This window comes from Phaethon lepturus, unplaced genomic scaffold (genome assembly GCF_000687285.1).
Source record: "Phaethon lepturus isolate BGI_N335 unplaced genomic scaffold, ASM68728v1 scaffold3189, whole genome shotgun sequence".
NCBI lineage: Eukaryota > Metazoa > Chordata > Aves > Phaethontiformes > Phaethontidae > Phaethon > Phaethon lepturus.
The window spans coordinates 19107-35384 of record NW_010565323.1 but is presented as its reverse complement, the minus strand read 5'-3'; the positions used below and the strand labels follow the sequence as shown (position 1 = coordinate 35384).

At 40.3% G+C, this 16278-nt stretch overlaps 1 protein-coding gene across 1 annotated transcript in view; it reads left to right on the top strand.

Annotated features, from left to right (window-relative positions):
• The window catches only part of MCF2L (MCF.2 cell line derived transforming sequence-like), a gene marked incomplete at its 3' end in the record, with an annotated part of 47226 nt that overhangs the window by 14090 nt on the left and 16858 nt on the right, over positions 1-16278 (top strand). The window contains exon 3 of the mRNA XM_010295133.1: positions 13721-13811. Coding sequence (XP_010293435.1) covers positions 13721-13811 — 91 coding nt within the window. The remainder of the gene's footprint in view (positions 1-13720; positions 13812-16278) is intronic.

Below are 16278 nucleotides of genomic sequence, written 5' to 3'. Positions count from 1 at the left end.
TTGGGGATTGCTGCTGAGCTGGATAGGAAAAGGAGGTCATGCAGAACAAGGTTGTCTCACCTCTTAGCTCGGTAAAAAACTGATGACCTCCATACACAGTGTCCACTATTCTTACTGCAAAGTGGGAGAGGCACCTGTGGGATGTGCCATTTACATCCCACATATATACAAAGGGCGGAGGAAAAATATTCCATTCAAGTTTGCAATAGGCTCCTGAAATAGCTGCCAACACTACCCTTAAGGAGTCATCTCAGGGCATTCACTATTCTCTTTTTTTCTCTATTTTTGAAAGTATTTTTTCCTTTTTTTATTTATCTTATTAAATAGACTTTTAAGATTTGCAATGTACCCTGAAGGCAAGTGTTATTCATACTTACTTCTATCCATCACAGCTGTCACTCTAAACATATTTTATTAACTTAAGTGTGTACACATTCTTGGAATATGAATTTACCAAATGTAGGGTGTAGCATGAGGACTTGATCCAAAAGAAATTAATAGATAATTGCAGTGGTTAAAAAAAAAAAAAGACAGGATTTTTCAACATATGGTTTTGCTTCTGGTTAATTAGCAGTTTCTACCACAATCAGAAAACAATATGCTGTATGAGAGAAAAAAAGGATATAGTTTTAATGCTTTTCTTCATTACTTATATATGTTCATCTTTGAACAAAGAAAGCAAGCTAAAATTCTTGTGGTCACAAGAGATTGGAAAATTAATATTTTAAAAGTGTAAAACTGAGTCTTAAATAGAAAGTTCCATTCAAGAGAAGTAAGAAGTACTGTAGATCAGAAAACTCAGAAGAGGTTTTGATGGCCAATTTGAGTCTCAGCACTGCTGGTTAAGTACAATACACAGGCCTTTTGTACTTGTATTCAGACAGAGCCTTGTACAGCCTCTCTCTGTAATGCCCTTCTGTCCTACAGCATGATCTTGAGCATATCTCAGGTTAACTTGTGTTCGGCAATTTCCTGTTTTGAAAGCTGTCCCTGTCGGTTTCCTGCCCGGGAGAATGTCGCCGCCTTTGAGATCCTGATGGTTTACAAATGCTTGAACACAATGTGGCCTTCTAAGAAATGCTGTTGTTTGTGGTACTGTCTGGTGTTGGAAACTAGGGAGCCATCCTGTCCAAGTAACAGAACGAGATGTCCTCCAGAAGTGTCGGTGTCTGACAGTTCGAAAGCTCAGTTTTTAAGGTTTGCTAAGCATTGGGTAGACCCTTCCTTGTTAACTACAGCAGCTCCCCATCATTTGGGGTAACACCAGGTTAAATGAAAAACTGAAAAAAATGTCTGTGCTAAGCCTTCCAGTAGGTTCAGATCTGAGAATACTTCACTAGCGTGGGCATAGCAAAGTGTGACAAGGTGGATATTTAGGTAGGGGCCAGAAGAACGTGCCACAGCACAGTGTTGGGTGTTGCTGGAGGTAAGGAACCTCAGCGTGAGCGACACTGGAGAGCACAGAGCTTGGATTTGGCCAGTCTCCTTCAGCATAGATCCACCACTGCACTCTGGAAGCAGGGAAAGCCATGTTGGGGTAACGCAGTGTTTTGAGCTGGTAGGTCCCTCAGGGTTCAGGCTGACCTTGCGAAGAGCCAATGTGGGAGGGTAACCGCATGTGTTGCCTCATTTATCCGCAAACTAAACAAGCGGCCCACCACTAGCTAAGAGTTAACCACTTCTGTTTTACAGAGTGCCAGGGATGAACTTCACCACATAATGAGTAAGAAGTGCCAAAAAACAGACACCCTGACAGTTCGCACTGACACGCTGAGCAACAGCTTTGCAGCTTCAGAGTTTATTTCTGTCAGCCGTGCTTCATTTCCATGCTCCCCTCTTTGTTGGATTGCAATTCAGGCTGAAGATGTGGAACCTGTACCCTGCTGTTACCTTGGCAGCCCCTCAAATTTGTCAATGAGAACATCCAGGACTTCCAGCAAAATCTGTCATGCTGCGTGTGCCCTTCCTTTCTCAGAGCACAGCTGCCAAACAGTTGTAAATGCCATATGTTCCTGTAAGCAGAAAGGAAATGTAAAGGTTTACGTTTGAAGTAAGAGCATTGCATCTTAAAGTTAAGTGGTAGTTTGAAGCGTTTGTGTCAGATCTGTAGTTTGACAAGATAGGTCAAAGATCAACATGTTACTTCTAAAGTCTGAATTTTTACTGGGTTTGGAACAATTTACACTTGTTTGATGTCCACTTTGTGAATGTCTTAAACTTGTTTTAAAGCTCAGCCCTGTACAGGCAAAGCCTTTTTAGTCTTTAAATCCCACTTACATCTTTAGGGCTTAGAGGATTTGAGTAGTATGTAAGCTCTGTATGCATGACACATACTGTCCAGTGGTAAATTTAATCTGCTAAAGGAGACAAGGTAAATTGAGCACTGAAAAATTGTGACAGTTAATTACTAAAATGCTGGACCTCACACAGGAGCTTTCATTAGTCGATTCGCAAGTTCAGAGTATTTAACACCCTATTTAAGTATAAACTCATCCTTCTAAAACAAAACATACAGCATTCCAGATAAGGCTGTACCAATACTTTGTGCAGTGGTATTAATGGTTGTTGAAGTATACTGGAAATACATATAATTCCAATATTATAGTTCTGAATAGGTGTAAAAATGCTTTTATGGAGGCTGACTAAATAGTTCTAAGGTGAGGATCTCCTAAGCTATTTGTCGCTCATATTTACTTAAGCTTAATCAACGTGGAGCCTTTTGCCTTTATTGACCTATTTATCCTTAATTGTTCCTCAAGGATAACGTGGCCTACTTCAGCCATCTGTAGTTAAGTCTAAGTGAGTCCTCAAAGTTGTCATCTTTCTTCAAACAGTCCTTCCTAAAGTAGCTCTGCATGACCTGAAGAAATTACATTGGATTTTCCATTTAGAAAATTAAAACTCTTCTTTAAAGAAATTTATTCTAGTTAATTTCACACACTAAAAAAAGGATCTGTTAAGCAATAACTTTGTATTTTAATGGTTATTTCTGTTACCTGCAGAAATGCATCAAAGCTGTTCAGATTTTAGTCTGTGGGGTTCCTTGGTGGGGTAAAGCTTGCTAAGTTATGATAAAAAAAAAGGCTTATGGGCACCATGGAAAGGAAATCAGTGCATGTGCTACAAGATGTCCAGGCCCAGGCAGATGATGATGCCTGGACACTTTAGTTCTTATTTTTAATACTGGCTCCATTCCCCCAGCTTTCCCCCAACAGCATAAGCTTTTTGGAGCAGAAAGGATGTCAGCATATATGATGAAATATAGCTAGCATTACAGTACTCCAGTAAGTCGTCTTTATTTTAAGGAGAAATTGGGTTGAGAGCGGGAGAGAGGCTGATTTGAGAACGTAGAGTAGCACGGGAGATAGAGAGGAGCTTTAGTAACCAATCGAGGACGGTACTGATGCCCATCTCTCTGAAGCTGAGTGGGGAAGGAAAAGAGGAATGTGACTGTGCGTTCTATATAAATCGGTGCAAATACATTAAAATAAATAAGGTGTGTACTAGAGCTGCTTATTTGGCTGAGGAACACAAGCAGTGTCTGAGACAAAAGTGCCTCAAGCAAACGTGTTTGGATTCATACCTCATAATTTCAAGGGACCTCCTGCTGTGCAGGATAAAGACCTTTGGCTGCATTTGGGACCAAGGCTTGAGAGCAGCTCTCCTGGTTGTCAGTGTGCTGTCACTCGCCTCATCAACAGTACGTCTCAGATAGTAGCCCATCTTCCTTGCATGTTCTTGCTTTGTGAGCAGATGCAGTAAGCTGTTGCTGTCACAGTCCTGTGGTGACTGAAGGATTTTCAGATCAGGGGTAGGGCTTCATGTAACCATGTGTGCCTTTCTGGGCTACAGTCATTGTGAAATTTGGATGAGACTTCCAAAGTTTTGAATTCTTATCAGCCCCTTAGACAAAGGTCTTTGAAGTTGCTTTCGTTATTTTTGTCTCCCGTTTATCTGGCTTTTAAGATATCCTGTCACTGACACAGCCTCATGTGTAATTATGTTCCCTATGGTTATAAAGTTTCAAAATGCATTTTCACAGTGTTGCTCTTCCAGGCTATATGATTCTGCTCATCTCTGCTGCCTCATGAGCAAATTATAGCCACTTACCTATCATGGTTTTTGTTTATGACACCTCACAACCCAACATTCATCTAAATTCACCTTTGCCGACTTGCTGTGAAATCCTAAAATACAGTTTTGTGTATCTGATGATTCCCCAATCCTGAGAAAATTAAAATACAGTATGAGTGTTTTCAGACATACCTGATACCTAATAACAGCTGAGACCAAAAGTAAGCATCATGGGAAAGAGAAGAGATAAGGATTTCATCAGTGGTACACTGGGTAAGATTTAGGGGGAGTTAACTGGAATGTGGGGAAGGAAGAAAAAAAAAAAAGTGCATGGTGGAGGGAGGGAGAGAAACGCATCCAATTTCTTACCTGAACCTTGTCTAATGATGAAACTTTTAACAGGTTTGGCTCCAACACAAAGGGTCAGATTTTTTTCATTTCCCATGCAGCTTCACCTGTTTCTCTGAAGGGGAGGCAGTAACTATCAAAACCAAAGTAAAGAGAAGGTCCAAATGCTGTGTTTTGAATGTGCATTTAAAAATCCATCTATTCACAGAATTCCAGTGTAGAATGCAAAAGATGATAGAATAGTCTGCACATTGTTGTATTCATAATGTTTCATTTGGGTTGCCTCCTTGCTTACAGGTTATGCTCCTGCTGTGGGGTGTCACAGCATCAACTGTGTTGGGTGAAATGCAGCTGTTACTGCTGGGAGCTTTATATATAATATTTTTCACTTGGCATTCAGTGATTTTGGATAGACCACTAGAGGCTGCACTTGTATAGGAGCACTTCTGACTGTCTCATTTTAAATTTCTTTTTCTGGAATTCCTTCTCTTTCCTGTATTTTGTCATGAACAATGGTCAGCTTTAGTTTGAGTTGGGTAGGTTTTTTCCTTCCGCAGTTACCGTTCATTGAGCTATGAGAGAGACCAATAATCAAATGTAACAAATTCTTCTAGATCAATAGCCTTTTGTTGAAGGACAGTATAGGCACTCACTAGTTAAACACAGTAATGAGTAGATGGCAGGTTTTGTCCCTGATTCCAGAGGTTTGGATATGGAGAGGTAAAGGTGCAGGGCAGTGACTTCCACACCACCAAGCACCAGCTTTAAACTCAGCACCTCAGGAAGTTTGAGGTTAGGCTGTTCCTTGGATCTATGTTCTATGGATGGTTTTCCAAGGAGATCAGAAGCAATGGACATGTCCTCTTAACTGCACTTCCTGCACTAGCTGACTTCTTCAGTGAAGAGTTATATGTTACAAAAAATAAAGGCAAAACTGTATTACTAATTCCATCTAAAATTATGCAGAAGTTGTTAATCATTGCGTTCCTATTTTTGTCCCGTATACAGTACCATGTGCCCGAAATGGAGCACGCTCATAATTTCTGTTTTTTCTCATAAATGCGGCTGGAATAAGAACTGATAATCTGATAGACCAGTTACACACCTCAACTGAAAGAGATTCTTGCGGGAATCCAAACTGAGATGCCAGTTTGAATCGAGGCTGAAATGTCACGCTGGTTTGCTTTAGGGGCTCAGGAGGTCTGCTAGGTATCCAAAGAGCTTCATGTGGGTGTTTGTAAATGTTGTGTTCATAAATGTTACCCTTGTTAGGAACAATTCTGTTCTCAGATGTGTACAATATTCTTTGACCTCAGTTAGTCATTGTGCTTGTTTTGGCTGGGATAGAGTTAATTTTCTTCACAGTAGCTGTGAAGAAAGCCCCACAGTATGGGACTAGGTTTTGGTTTTGTGCTGAAAACAGTGTTGACAATTCAGGGGTGTTTTCATTATTGCTGAGCAGTGCTTACACAGAGTCAAGGCCTTTTCTGCTTCCCACCCCACTCCACCAGCAAGAAGTCTGGAGGTGCACAAGAAGTTGGGAGGGGACACAGCTGGGACATCTGACCCCAACTGACCAAAGGGATATTCCATAGCATATGACATCATGCTCAAGCATATAAAGCTGGGGGAAGAAGAAGGAAAGGGAGGGACATTTGGAGTTACAGCTTTTGTCTTCCCAAGTAAGTGTTACACGTGCTGGAGGTCTGCAAGTAGTGAATTAATTCCTTGGTTTGCTTTGCTGGCATGCACGGCTTTTGCTTTCCCTATTAAACTGTCCTTATCTCAACCCACAAGTTTCTCACTTTTACCCTTCTGAATCTCTCTCCTGTCCCATGTAGGGGAGGAGGGAGCGAACAGCTGTGTGGGGCTTAGTTGCTGGCTGGGGTTAAACCACGACAGTCATACATGTACATCTGTGGCAGAATTTGGCACCAAACTGCTGTTTTCAGTCTAACCAATTAAATACCATGGCAGGATAATGCAATTGTATATATAGACATCTTTTGGAAATATGTTTTCATTCTATTTATTTTCTTGGCAGATTGTTTCTTTGCCACTGATATCTCGATACCAATGCAAACCTCAAATTTTGTATAATAAAATTAGAAAATATAATTTCAAAGTTTGCTAATTTAGAGCAAGTGTAGTTAGTGGGAAGGTATTACTGTCCAGCTTTCAGAACGCTTCCAACTTGTCTTAGGTGTGTAATCACTTTATGATTTGTGCATTTACATTGCAAATTTGGAATATAATTTGTAACATTGGTATTATAATGGATTATAACATTTTTTATTTTCCAGACTATTCTGTAGTTGAATGCTTTTAAGTACTAATTTAAGTGCAGGTTTCTGGAAAACACAGAAGTAAAATCTGGACTAGCAGCAGCATTGCAAAGCAGTACTCAGCTTAGGCACTTAAAACCTTAGGTCTTAAAAGCTACAGGCTCACTTAGCAATTGAAAGTAGAAAGTTCATTGTCCAATGTATAGCCCAAATCATGTTTGATTTATAGTTCTTTTTCAGTTCCTGCAATCTCTAAATTGATTTAATCAGGCACCTTCTACAGTGAGGCTGGGTATTACGGGGTATAAAAGACTGCAATACCTGAAGCTTTCAAACTGGAGCTTTATTGAGCGTGATATATCCTCTTATTTCCATCATTTACTCAAGGAAGCACAAGACTGCTTTCTTCTCCTTAGAGACTGTGGTTTCCAGTGTTAAGTCCTTAATCTTAGTCTCACTTCAGACAGTGAGAAAGAAGCTGTCACAAGATCAAAATACTTAAAAGACCAATCAAGTACAAAAACATCTTAAAATTAATTAGAACACCTTTTAAAATGAGAGGAATGTGTCAAATATGATAATTTTTTGTTTATTTTTACAATACCCAGCTGGTGGATTTGTTTTGGGATTAAGTGGATAGATTGGCCAGTTTTGAAACAAAGTAGGCTTTATAATAATGAGCAATCAAGAATTGTAAGAAAATGAAACTGCGTAGGTCAAATTACTGTGCAGTGCCTGGGTGCTAGATTTTGTTTAATGTTGCAGTTGAACTTTAACTTTTTTTTCTTTGTCAAATTCATAAACCATTAAATTCTTCTGCTCTAGGAAAAACTGCATGCTCTAGGACTTATCTAGTGATTGAAAACAAGAAGTCTTGATTATCCTACATAAGGGACACGAGGAGGGGAGATGTGGGGCAAAGCTATGCCAGGTGAATTGTTCCTGCCCTTTTCCTTGCTGGGAAACTCGCGTAAAACTGGCAATGTGAAATGTCGCCGTAGCGCTTAGCTGAATTATTTTCTTCTGTAGTTGCTGTGCTGGAGATTTCTATCTTGATTTGTTAATATTATTAATACCATGTTCTTCACCATATTATCTGGCTGTCTTCTAGAGCGTATAAAGGCCACTAAGGAGATGGCTCTTTTCTGCTTTCATTCATTGCCAAGGCATTAGTGGTTTCATTTTTTTGTGTGAAACAACTATGATTAAGAAGGAGTTCTTGTCTCCTCCTCACCCCTAAAGAAGTCATTTCTAGCAGTGGCAGGAGAGATGGAGAAGTGGTCTTTGAAGTGGCTCAGGTTCAATCACTTGAAATGCTTCTGAAAATAGAGGAGGCAAAGTTTCTCTTGGGAAACAATAACCTTGCTAGTTAGTGTCTGGTTTCCAGTAGTCTATTCCTAAGCAAAGTAGCAGAGAATGCTGTTCTTGATTATCCTAGCTTGTTTGCTGATGACTGAATGTGGGTTGACTTCTGACTTCAAAGAGCTATAGCTGCTGGAAGTATTTTTATCACTGGGGGCACGATGGGAATGCTTGGTGCTCAAAGTGTTCATTAACCCTGTGCTCAGGCTACTGGATTGTCTCCTTTTATATGCTGAATCTTTCTGAGCTCAAACTTGTCTTTTTTTTTCTGCACTGGATGCAATTCTACCTTCAAGAGTTTTTATTTGTTCATTTATTTATTTAAAAACTGGTCCTACACAAGGACATGCCCAAGCATAAACATAACTACTGTATGGACAGGGTGGGCAATAACTTTCTTATGATCTGTCACTGTGTTTTGTGTGTTTGCCCTTTTGTGGTACAGTAGTATGGCCAATGACGGGTGGATGGGCCAATTCCACAGTCCTTCCTACACAGGCTTGCATGTTGCATGCCAAAAAAAATCAGGATTTGTAAGCAGCCTGAGACCCTGTATCTCTTCAAGAAGTGTGTGCCTATCACTGATGCACATCAATGGTCAGCGATGAGCTACAGAGGGTAAGGGAGGTAGTACTAGGGATCTAAAGACAACTTCAGCTGATTATAATCCAGAATGCTGCAGGCGTTGCATTGCCTTGATGCTCTGCTCAGTGCAGTAATTCCTCACTGAATATTAATGATGTCCTACTATCAAAATAGCTGTTCAGTCATTGAAAGCAAGACTTTCTAGTCAGTTTGTATGTATAGGCAGAAGTCATCAAGGTAGGAAACAATCCTGAGTGTAACGTAAGGCAACTGTTTGATAAGAAGGCTTTAAGACTGAAATTCACTTTTATTAAACTGTAATTATTTAACCTAAAATGCTGCCCAGAATTTCAAACATCCGGAAGCTTCATATTATCAAGTTGCTGTGATGAACCTGAAGATTTGCTTTGTTTTTAGTAGAGAGCAATGTATACAAGCAGTTTTCATACAGCAGTGTAGAAGCAATAGGAACTTATTTGTGTAGGAGTTGTCACCACCCATACCTTGGAGAAATGCAAGGATCTTTCAGATGATGACTATGTAATTGCTTCCACACACCCCAGAGGGAAGTTTCTTTCTGCAGTCCTATGTACTATAAGCTTTCCCACCCTTTCCCCCAGGTGCATGAGCTCATAAGTCTTACAAACAAGACAGAGGGAGATGTCCCCATAATCTAAAGCTGAGGAGTCACTAAGTGGAAAGTTCAGTTCCTGCTCTACAGTCTACGCAGAGAACTCAGTGCTTGTTGGGCAGGTGCTTCAACCTCACACTCTCACCTTCTCCAAATGGTGTAACACTTGCTCCCCAAGACAGAGGGAGGGGACTGAGCAAAAAATCTACCCTCAACTGCATTTTCTCTGATTATCTGTCCTCTGTGGCCCCTGCACCCCTTGCCCTGCTTTCTACCTTTCTGACCTGGCCTTTGTGTGTTTGCTGGACATATTTCCTGCAGAGTAGGGATGGTTTCTCTGCCTTTCTAAAAATGTTCTGTTCTTTGTGCTGATGAATAAACAGAAGAACAGAGCTTATCTCATGATGGCTTTTTTTGTGTGTGTGTCTGTGTGTTGGGGGGGAAACAAAGGAAGGAAATACTAAATTTGAATTACAAGCTTATATAAATTATGTTTCAGAAAGTACACCGGATACAAGTTAATGCATTAAAGAAAGCAGAGGTTGTAAGGGAAATGTCAAAAAGCCTTAATAGGCAGGTGCTTGCTAAGGTTGTCTGCTGTTTCTCACTGTAAAGGTTGGTTTTCAGTCATTTACAACTCTGCCAAATTTTATTTCCATTCCTGAGGTCTCACCTGAGTTTTTGGTCTAAAGTTCAGCCAAAATAGCTGCGTTGTTGCCAGGAAGCCAGGGAACAAATACATTATGCTTTTCAAACATTGAAACAGCCTTTTGTTTGAGAAGCTCAAGTGTCTCTGTCCCTTGGTCAAGGACTTGACACTTATAAGAATGATGGCCTTTGTGTCAAGGAAATACCTTGAGAAAAATGTGCCTAAATCCCAGGTCACAGATGTTCAGTAGCTACTCAAGTCTGTTGTCAAAAATGTCCCACTTCATTCTGGGGCTGAGCAGGAGCTTCTCTGTGGTTGCAGAATGAGCTACCCTAGAGCCAGGTTTCCTACCAGGGCTGAGCGCGGGAAGACTGTCTCATGGGATGCGAGTGCCGCCTGTTGACAAGCAGGCAGTGCAGGCAAGCTGCCTGACAACAGGCAGGACCACAGTCAAGGGAAGTGCCTGCTGGAGGGAAGATACTGAAAGACTGAGCAGGACGTAGGGAGACTCGATAAGGGAGACTCGAGTTGGAGGTGAGGGGACTGCGACATTTGGGAAGGGGTGGGATGAGAGCTGATTTGGCCATTTGTCCTGACAGTATAAAATAAAAAAAAATAAAGCACCAAGATTTTTGAGCTGTTTTTGGGGCAAGGCAGCAAGGAATGAGAATAGTTGAAGTGATGAATGGGAGAGACAAATGTGGGTGGTGGTGACAAGTTTATTGGAGAGGGATACAGAGGCATGAGAAGACCTGGGCTAAACTGATGAGTGCAATGCAACTGGAGTAAGGCAGCAGGTAAAGCTTGAATGGGCAGGACAGGCTGTGTCCATCAGAGCATGCTTCTGTGGGGACACAGAGCAGAAGCCAAAATGCTTTACTCTCAAGAAAATTGGGGCAGGGGCGAGGGAGAACCAATATTTGGATAGAATGTAATAAATAAAAGAAAGAGGGATAGCTGGCACTCAGTTAAATCAGGAGCCAAAGGAAAATTGAGTATCTGCTTGTTACAAGAGCACCATTCATCCCATGCCCTAAAAGAGATGGAGGTCTTGCAAACTGTCATGTAACTACATATGCAGGTGTGCGTGGCAGGAAAGAGAGGTCAGCAGAGCAAGGGTGCACTGGCAAACAGACCTGTTTCCAATATTTACTTTTCTTGAATACGTGACTTTGTTGTCTTCATAATGTTCTCAATTTTGTTGTACACAATGTCTTAGTTTGGTTTGTTGCTTCCTGCCTGCAACTTGCTGGAGCTGGATCCCAGACTCGATCGCCAGCCCTTTGCAACAAGACACTGTTGTCAAGATAACAAATACTTTTTCCACCAGGATCAGTTCAGAACAGAGCATTTAATTGTTTTTATAAGCAATCTATGTTAATGGAGTGTTAATGTTTGAAGTCAGGTGCTCAAGACTTTGCCCCTGGGTCTCTTCTAGCCAGCAGTGGGGAATCTTGGCTTTTACATCTGAGCCTGGAAGGGGGACGCATTATGAATCGTGCAACCAGCCAACGTGTTTGATCCGTTGGAAAAAGAAGGCTGGCTAAAGAGATCTTTTGGGCTTAGAGGTGTGCTTTGCTTTGTCAACTCTTCCACTTAATAAGCCTTGTTGTTTTTTCTAGGACAATTATATTAAGCTCTGCTTATTGCCAGGTGTTGAGGCAGCTGATCAACCGTGTGGAGGTGCCATCTAGATCTTCTCTGGGATCCCAGCTGAGCCTGTCCTTCCCTATGCTCTTCCAGAGAAATCTGATTGATGCTCTGTCAGGGGCTTTAATTTTATTCCTGTTACATAGAAATGTCAATAGTTTCTTGAAAAATGATACAGATGTTGCATTTAGATACTCTGTGGGATCTGAGATTATACCTCTGTGGAGGAAGTATGCAGAAATTTCAAGATTCCTGGGGACTTCTACTGAGCAGGGGAAATAGCTCTTCAAGAGTCTTAATACTCTTCAAAATCCACATGAACTGCTGTGGGAACAGCTGTAGCACGTCTTTGACTCCATTCATCCGTTTTTAGGCTGTGTGACCCAGGGAGTTTGTTTTGCTACTTGATTATTGTGGAACATGGTTGCTCTTAGCATTTTTACTTTGCTCAGTGACTAAAGATTAGAATGGTGGGGACTTCAGTGGAGAACAGGAAGATGCTAAAATCAATCTGTATCTCTCTCCTCCTCTTGCCCTTCAAATAGAGAAAGAGAAGGAAGAGGCGAAGCTTTAGTAAATCACGGAGATTTACTGTACAGAAATCACTGTAGTGGGAAGCATATTGCTAATATAAAGCCCTGTTTGTCTGCAAGGGTTATTCAGGCTTACGAGGCAAGTACTCAGATGTTGTTTATCAGTGTTGTCCTAACCCAGAGGCAAGAGTTAAGTAACGTATGCTGAATCTGGGCAGTGAGGGGTCATTTCCAATATCCTCTGATGTTAAAATGACAGCTTAGCTTCTTTTGAAAGCAAGCAAGTGTTCCTTTGCATTTTTTATGATTATTCATGTTTCGCTCTAAATATTTAGTCTGTAAATTTGAGAGATATTACAGTTTGTAAAAGAGAAGGGATAGAGTGTGAGTCATGTTTAAATTTGTAATTTTGAACAGTAGCTTAAAATAACACGTCTAGGTACCTATGTTCTTTGGCCTCCTCAATATCCTCTTATTATTATGCTACCAACATAATCTTATAAAGCAAAGCTGGTGTTTTCATGATTCAGCAGTCTTGAATAAGGGTTCCTAACATTCTGTTGCGTTGATTTCTATATTGTCTTTTAAGGTATGACGATAACAAATTGACGTACAGTATTTCTAAATGTCACACAGTGCAGGGAGTAGGCCTTGCAGTAAATTACTATCCCGACTGAAAATACAGCATATCTATTAAAAATGACCCACTATATGAGAAAATAACGAATCCGAGCCCGTCTGCCTTGTATTTGCCTGTCGTTTCCATTTTGATTGCGATTGGCTGGCAAGGGCTGCTGCTGGCACTGCACAATTGGCTTGGATGGGGAATTACAAAACAGGAGCAGATCCCTCGACTGGGACTCCGTAGCACATGCAGCTGAGCACAGGCGGAACAGAAAGGTCACCCGTACGCAAGGATTGGAGCGGGATCTCTCTCACAGATGTTTCCATTCCGGAGAAGCGCGTCTGATCTCATTTTTCTCATCTGTGATTTGGAGTGTTTAAATGCCATCGGGATTTTTGTTTTGTTTTGCTTCGGTGAATGTAAAAATGCACCTGGGAACAAGTTTGCAACCTGGAGGCATGTGAGAATTACAGATGCGCGGAGCAGTATCATGGAATGATCAGAAGGATCTGTGTTTTTAAGGAGTTTGAAATATCAGTGAGGAGGAAGACAATTCAAACAGAAGGTTAAAAGCAGATGCAAAAGGAAAACAACTTTGTTTTGATCCTGAAATTATACTGAAAACAGCATGAAGGAGGGATTATATCCACACCAAAACAACGGAGAATCAAAGGGGTTTATTTTCCTCTGAAATAATCGCAGTACAAGGAAATGTAAAAACTCTCTCTCGTGAAAAAGAAGAATTAATTATTTGAATATGTTTTGAAGCTCTGTGGAACATACTTGGGACTGTGGCATCTGTGTAGTATAGTATGCCTGCATCTAAACATCTCAAATAAAGAAGATTCTGCACAAAAAGGTCAAACTGCTTTTCTTAAACTAGTTTTTAACTGCTTATTTTAGTGAGAGAACCAGAGGAGTTTCATTTGTATTTTTAACCAAAGTTTCTCTTTTTCTTCTTTCCTCCTCCGAACTTAGTTTACAAGATGCTGGAATTGGATTTATTCTTGTCATAGATCGCAGACAGGACAAATGGACCTCTGTGAAAGCTTCTATACTGCGGATAGCAGTGAGTACTGTTTTATATTAACTCCTTAGAAAGATTTTCCATGTTGAACCTTCCTCTTATGAGTAGAAAAGCAGCAATGACTTTATTTCTTCAACAAAATGTTAGCTGATATATGACACACAGTATCTAGCAGTGCTTTTGTATCCCACCTGACTGGGACTGAGCATCATGTGTCTATGATGTGCTTTTAATGCAGTTTGCAGCTCGGGACCTCAGCCTGAGAAGGCGCTGGGAGAGCGTGTGTGCCCGCACGTGTGTGTGGCATGCAGGTCTCAAAGTGGGAACTACCATTTGCACGGGCAGCCTGTGCCTCTCATAGAGCCGTGGGTCCACTACTCAAGTGAACTTCCTTTTTAGGAAGAGTTGAGGATGAGGGTCCTGATTTAGTTTACCACTTGTGAAAGGAATTCAGGTGTAAAAGCTGATCTTGTGGTGTTTGAAATAAAACAAAGGTTGCTTGTAAGCAAGAAAATCTTGCATACCTACTCTAATGAATCAACAGCACATGTGGTGACTTTCAGTCTCCTTTTTAATTAATATTTTTTTAAAATGTGAAAGCTAAGATTATTAGAGGCTTTTTTCTTTTTTTTTTTCTACACAGGTAGCAAAAGACAGATTCATGTTTATCATGTGCTTACCATACTGTTTGTTTACTTTCGGGGTTTTTTTAATCCTTGCTTGAATTGTTAGTGTTGATAATCTTTCCAGTAAGTGGTGAAAAACAGAGCTGTAAGCATATTTTCTTTATTTTTTCATGGCTGAAAATTTTAAGCTCTGTAAAATAAAAGTCAAATCAAAACAGTAAATGTCATTTTTGTGTATCCCTATTTTGTCCAAAGAACTGTTTTTTTTTAATTGTAAATTAAATGTTTTTTATTTAAAGGTAATGTGTCACTCCTACTATATGACTTTTTGTGAATGAATATATAATGATATAATATTCCCACAATACAACTTTTTCCACAATGAGTATGTTTAGCAATGTTAAAATATTAAAAATACACAGAACTATTAGCAAAACTTGCTTTTGCAGCTTACTTCGAAATTTTGAGATGCAGCATTGAACAGATTCCCATGGTGGAAACTGAGAGCAGCACAATTTTGGGTGATTAAAGAAAAAGGGCTGTGTATCTGAAGTTTTTGAATCTCTTTCAAAATTCAGTGCTGTAGTTTCTGTTTAAAGACAGATAAGCACTCCACATATGACAGTCCTTTTATTTACGTAATTGAGGTGGTAGGGAGTGGGGGGCAACTACAGGCATGTTGCTTATAGCCATAATATTACTGTTTATGGTAACATTCCTCCAGTGTGTGTTATTTTGCCTAGAAGCACAATACACAGAACCTGAGTGTCTGTTCCCTGTGATACGGGATCCATCATCATAGTGATGGTCCTAAAGGCTTTGCTTGGAGAAGGGTGTTAAGTGCAGCGAGCTCTATGGGTTGCAGTGCTTTTGATGGTGGGTTATTTTTCTTTTTTCTTCTTTTATCATTCTTCTGTGTGCTTTATTTAAAAGAGAAATCATGCTTCCTATCTGAAATCTAATCTGTTAGAGGCATGATCTTTTCTTTTTTTAATACCTGTTTCTTTCAGGTACTGAACTGGCTCAGTGTTGGCTTTATATTGTGTCTGTGGATGTGTGTGGCGGTACTTCTCTTGGGCTTCTGCAATAGTCACATCATCCCTGAACACTTGAAAATTTTACCTTCCCACTCCAAAAAAACATGTAGTGACAAATCCTTGTTTACCATCTCCACCATTTCTTTACTATATTTGCCATAAGTAAATTCTAAATAGGTTTCTGCTGTCTGTTACTTAAAAAAAAAAAAAAAAAAACAAAGCCAAGTATACATGATACATATCTTGCACCAAAGTCACAAGGATTTCTCTGTGTCCTGCTGATGGACAAAGGTTTTTAAATAGCTCAAGGGTAACTAGAGGCTTAACTTCCACTACTTTGGTTTTCCTAACTGTCAGAGTTGTCTTTTGATGGTGACCAAGCAACTGAGTGTCATTTGGGCTGTCTAGATTGAACCTTATGTCTGAAAGCCTGGTACCTCTAGCAGTTTTGATTGCTTAAGCTTATTGCCATGTGTGAGGATATGAGTCTCATTTTATTTGAGAAGAGAGTTTTGGCTGTTGGCTCATTTGTATTGGGTCCTGCAGCATCTTCCCAGGCATCTTGCCCAATTTTTGTCTAATCGCCCAAGGGGGTGAGCCTTTTGATTTGTGAAATCAGAGATGCCAGCACAAGGTGCTGTGGCTGGAGCACTGCCCAACAGGAATATCCTGGCTGGAGCATCTGCCCATCACTAATATCCCGACAACTGTAGGAAATATGTTTGTAAGCACACAGCAGATGCTAGCCAGAAACTCATACTAACATGTAATTTTTTAAATAATTATTATTTTATATTATTTCCAAGACACTTCACACACAAACGTTTGGTTTGTACTGGTAGGTGT